We start from the raw sequence: 5,292 nt of genomic DNA on the forward strand, positions 1-5,292 counted from the left end.
CCCCAAACCCTAAATCCTAAATCCTAATTGTTATTTTGTATTTTTTCTTTTGGAACAATTATTGTTTTTTTTTTTTATTCTTAGGTATTGTGTATTGTGAATTAGGATATTTTAGACAGTGATTTATGGACTTTGCAGGTACGTGTAGTCCAGTTATATGACTACTTATATCAAACAAGTTCAATTGCATAGAATAATATCCACTTATTCAGGATATCTTGTCGGGAATAAGATATCTTGTTCAGGAGTAGATGTTATGTCGAGGAAGAAATATCGTATCAATGAGCAAATAAGCTTTCAAGGAAGTGTTGAGAAACATATATCTTGACAAGTTGGAATAGGAACCATATATCTTGTGTAGAAGTGAATATCTCATCTAAGAGCATATATATGATTGAGGAGCAAATATCGTATCTAGGAGGGAATATCTCGTCGAGAAGCATATATCTTATCTAGGGGGTATCCTCTCATCTAGAAGTATATATGTTGTCAAGGAGGGGTGTCGAGGAACATACATATTGTCTATGATGGAATATCTCGTCTAGAACCATGTATCTTATTTAGGAGAAAATATCTCTTCAAAGAGCATATATTTTCTGTTGAGAAATAGATATCGTGTCTAGGGGGAAATATCTCGTCCAAAAGCATATATCTTGTCTAAGAGGGTACCCTTCTCGTCTAGGAACAAATATCTTGTTAAGGAACAGATATCCTGTTGAGGAATAAATATTGTGTCTAGGGGGAACTATCTCGTCCAAATTGTCCAGGAGGGTACCTTTCTCGTATAGGAACAAATATCTTTTTAAGGAACAGATATCCTGTTGAGGAAGAAATATCGTGTCTAGGGGAAAATATCTCGTCCCAAAGCATATATCTTGTCTAGGAGGGTACCTTTCTCATCTAGGAACAAATATCTTGTTAAGGAACAGATATCCTGTTAAGGAAGAAATATCGTGTCTAGGGGGAAATATCTCGTCCAAAAGCATATATCTTGTCTAGGAGGGTACCCTTCTCATCTAGGAACAAATATATTGTTAAGGAACAGATATCATGTTGAGGAAGAAATATCGTGTTATGACTTCGATCTACTCGGTCAACCAATTAATGCTTCATAACCTTATTTTTGTGCACTACAAGATTCAAAGGGCAAGGGCGTCATTGGATCGTGAAATTGAGACACCGATCATTAGATGTGACAAGTACATTATTTTAGGCTTCGGGTTCAAAATTCAAAAAATTCCATCATCATTACGATGTCGATCCGCTCGGTCAATCGATAAGGCATAATAACCCTATTTTAGGTCACTACAAGCTTCAAATGGTAAGAACGTCATCTGATCTTACACTTGAGTCATTGTCCATTAGATGAGCTAAGTACATTATTTTAGACTTCGGATTCAAAATTTAGATAATTCCATCATAGTTATGACTTTGATCGACTCGGTCAATCGATTAATGCTTAATAACCATATTTTGGTTCACTTCGAGTTTCAAAGGCAAGGGTGTCATCAGATCATACTCTTGAGACACCGACCATTAGATGTGACAAATACATTATTTTAGGCTTTGAGTTCAAAATTCAGCAAATTTTGTTATAGTTATGACTTCAATCCACTCGGTCAACCGATTAATGCTTAGTAACTTTATTTTTGTTCACTACAAGCTTCAAAGGGCAAGTGTGTCATTGGATCATATACTTGAGAAACCATTCATTAGATGTGTCAAGTACATAATTGTAGACTTATGGCTCAAAATTCAGAAAATTACGTCATAGTTATGACTTCCATCTATTTGGTCAGCTGAATAATATTTTTTTTCTTATTTCATTAACTCCGCACTTTGAATGCCAATTCCATTAATGAATACAACACTTGGGACACGATAATAAAGCAAATGTCATGGGTTAGAGCACCCACTACCTATGTACGAAGTCATGGGTTCGAGTCATCATGGAGGCAGGAGTGAAACCCTTTGATCCTCTTTTAAAAAAAAAAAAATTAAAAAAATAAATAAAGCAAATGTCATAGCAAGTCCGTAAAGATTTTTAGAAGTTTTGGAATTATAAAAATTATTTATTTGAATATATATATTTCTTTTATTTCAAAAACTACACGGGAGTAAGACAAATATTTTTGGGAATAAGACAAATAAAATTAAAAATAAACCGATTTTTTTTTTTTAAGGGAAAGAAACCATTAATAAAAGGTAACAAATTAAGCCAAAGAACCGATTAAAAAAAAAAATAGACAAAGAAGATGCTGCTCACATGTTTCGAACCTCTTCAGCCAACACCACTGATAGGTGGCTTCATAACCTTATTTTTGTGCACTACCAATTAAGTCTAGACATCTGAAAACAGCTGGCAAAATTTAGGCCTATTAATGTGCATTGTAATGTTTATGTTGGTGTTCACATAAATTTGAATTCTATCTCTTTGTTGTTTTGTGTTCCTTGGGAGTGGTTTTGGTCTAGTCCCTCTTTCCCTTTTGTATATTTTTTTTTATCAATAAAATTTCGAATAAGGGCAAAGAGTTAGGTCTTATTTCGCTTCTTAAAAAAAAAAAAAAAAAAGATTACTACTTATTATGTACTTTTTTACTATTATATGACCTTTCTAATAGTGGCTATACTTTGTTGCATTGAATGATGATGAACCTATTTCTAATTTTTTCATTATATATGTTATGACCAAATTTGCAACAATATGAAGACAAAAAATGCAGGAATCTATATATTGACTACTTTTAACCTTTTTTTTTTTTTTTTTTTTTTTTTTTTTTTATATTTCCGACGGTGAATATGGTCGGAAATAAAACCTATAATTTCCGACGAAACAAAATCTTATCGGAAAATGACCATTTATTTTCCGACGACATCACACTTGGTCGGAAAAACAATTAGCGGGAACTTTTGCCGCCAAATTGTAATTATTTCCGACCCCACTCTAAACTTTTTCCGAGAGGTTGTTTACCGTCCGAAATAACGGTCATCCAAAAATTGTATTTCGGACGGGAAAATATTTTTGGTCAGAAATAATGTCACTTCCGACCAAAAAAGGATTTGGTCGGAAAAGGACATATTTTTTGTAGTGATAGTACATGCCCAAATGTCATATCTACATTTACAAATGTGACAACAAATTTGTTGTCACTGTGGTAACTAGAGTCCTATTTTGTGTCATCGTAATTCTATTAATGATATTACACCATCTACAACCTTGTTACATATTTTTAAATAAATTTGTTGTTATATTGTAATTTTGGTTCAATTAAATCTTGTCAGGAAGTCTAAGACCCATTTGCAGAACTGATAGCGAAATTGATTCCTTCACTCGAATGGAATTGAGGATCTCTGAGAAACTTTGAGTTTACGTAAGCATCATTAATTGAGAGAATTGGTGGGTGATGGGAGGATGTGGAGAATTTCTCAGGGATTGTGATGCCTTGTGGCTTGGTATCCAGAAAATGGGAGGATGATGAGTGAGCGAGGGGTGGAAGGGGTCAATATATAATTTAGGGACTGTGTTCCAATTATATGATGAAAAACAAGGAAGGAGTGCCGGACGATTACCTTCAAGTAATTAATTCAATTGTCAAAATTAACCATTCAATTTTTACTTATTTTGAAAGAATAACTTGTGTATTCGCATCAAAATTCATTGAGTCACTTATGTAGACTAATACATTCGATTGAATAAACCTGATTTGATATTTGATAATTATGATAATCAAATGGATTTCAACTTCACTAACTTCCGGTAGAAATCACCCTTCTTGAAGAACTCGAAAGAGACCATAACAAGGGAGGTGCTTTTCTAAGTCTCCCAAGGATCATAAAATACAAAACCACATACATATCCGGTAACTGTACTCGCTACAAGCTTTAAAACACTACACACAAAAGTACTACTAATTAACTAGATCCTCCAGTTAACACGTACTTTCAAGTTAACTAGATCCTCCAGTTAACACGTACTTTCAAGTTTATATGGTTATGAGGTATTAATAGTATTGATCGATCACATATACTTGTGATGTAACTAAGCTAGCCCACAAGGGAATGCCCCATACGATAAAGACGTTGAGTCAGAGAGAGAACAAACCAATGAATCCCTCAAAAAGGGCAATAATAATACATTAACTTATTATCAAAAATGAATAACATAACTTGCTGTCTTGCTAGACTTAACCATTCATGAAGGGAAATATGCTGTTCTAATGAGGGATCAATTTTTTTTTTGTCATTTTAAGAAATCAATTATTAGACTGACTTTTCGATCACATATTAACATCTCCACCGTTTAGTTTTTAGATCTATATGAATAGATCACTTCTGCAAATTTGCAGTCAAAGTGATAATCGTTAAGGTATCTATAAGTATGATTTACAATTATAAGCATGCACGGTTCAGATTTGGCATATTTGGTTTGTTCAATGATTTAATCTAATTCGATAGCTTAACGGTCATCAATTTGGTTGAAAATTTGCAAAAGTGATCTATTTATAGAGTTTTAAGAATTGAACGGTCGAGACAGCGATATGTGATCGAAATGTGAGTCCCACGAAAAATTCCTTAAAATGACACAAAAAACAAAAACGGACCCTTAGTGGAGGGGCCATATATATATCATCACATAATGGTGCAACCCCCTGATGGTGGATCATAGATGTGCAATTCCATCTCATGGTGGTGACAACCTCTTCTTCCCCTAATTGGACAATCAGGGCTAGGTTTCTTTTCCTCTTTACCAACTTTCGTTTCGGTTATTTCTTCCAAGCTCACTAAGTCTGCATAGCCGAGCTTCTTCCTCAGCAATCCGGTCAATCCCGTTGCATCAACATCGTCTCCGATTATCTCTATTTGGTCTCTCCTTGCCCCCTTGAAAGCCACTGATTTAACACCTGCAACAACATACGTACATTACTCAAAGATTTAAAAAAGAAACACTATCAGAGACCAAAATCTGATTCATTAATTAGCATAACAATGTACATATATATACGATTAATTACCATCTTCTACAGCAGCTATTTTCATGGCCTTGGACCGACATTTGTCACACCAAATGTTCGCCTCAATGGTTATCTTTTGCTGCAGAAACATATGTTATAGTTACTTACAAAGTAAATGTTTTTGAGGTCTATTAGACAACCAAAGCCTTTAATTGGTTTTTTAGTGAAAGTGGATGAGAATACCAAATTGGTTTGGGAGTAGTAGATTTACCTTCATATTCTGCAGTAATGAACACCAAGAATGTGGGTTCTCCAAGAAGAGCAGCTAAGGATGTTCTAG

The 5,292-nt window shown here is 34.2% G+C and overlaps 1 protein-coding gene across 1 annotated transcript; it reads right to left on the reverse strand.

Moving 5' to 3' along the window:
• Positions 1-4,208: 4,208 nt before the first annotated feature.
• Positions 4,209-5,292, reverse strand: LOC133729303 (heavy metal-associated isoprenylated plant protein 47-like). The gene is made up of 3 exons (XM_062156800.1): positions 5,224-5,292; positions 5,013-5,091; positions 4,209-4,901 (listed from the first exon to the last, which is right to left on the reverse strand). Exons 1-3 carry the CDS (start codon positions 5,227-5,229, stop codon positions 4,630-4,632), a joined length of 357 nt encoding a protein of 118 aa, XP_062012784.1. The 5' UTR covers positions 5,230-5,292; the 3' UTR covers positions 4,209-4,629.

This window comes from Rosa rugosa, chromosome 2, assembly GCF_958449725.1.
Source record: "Rosa rugosa chromosome 2, drRosRugo1.1, whole genome shotgun sequence".
In the NCBI taxonomy this organism is placed as follows: domain Eukaryota; kingdom Viridiplantae; phylum Streptophyta; class Magnoliopsida; order Rosales; family Rosaceae; genus Rosa; species Rosa rugosa.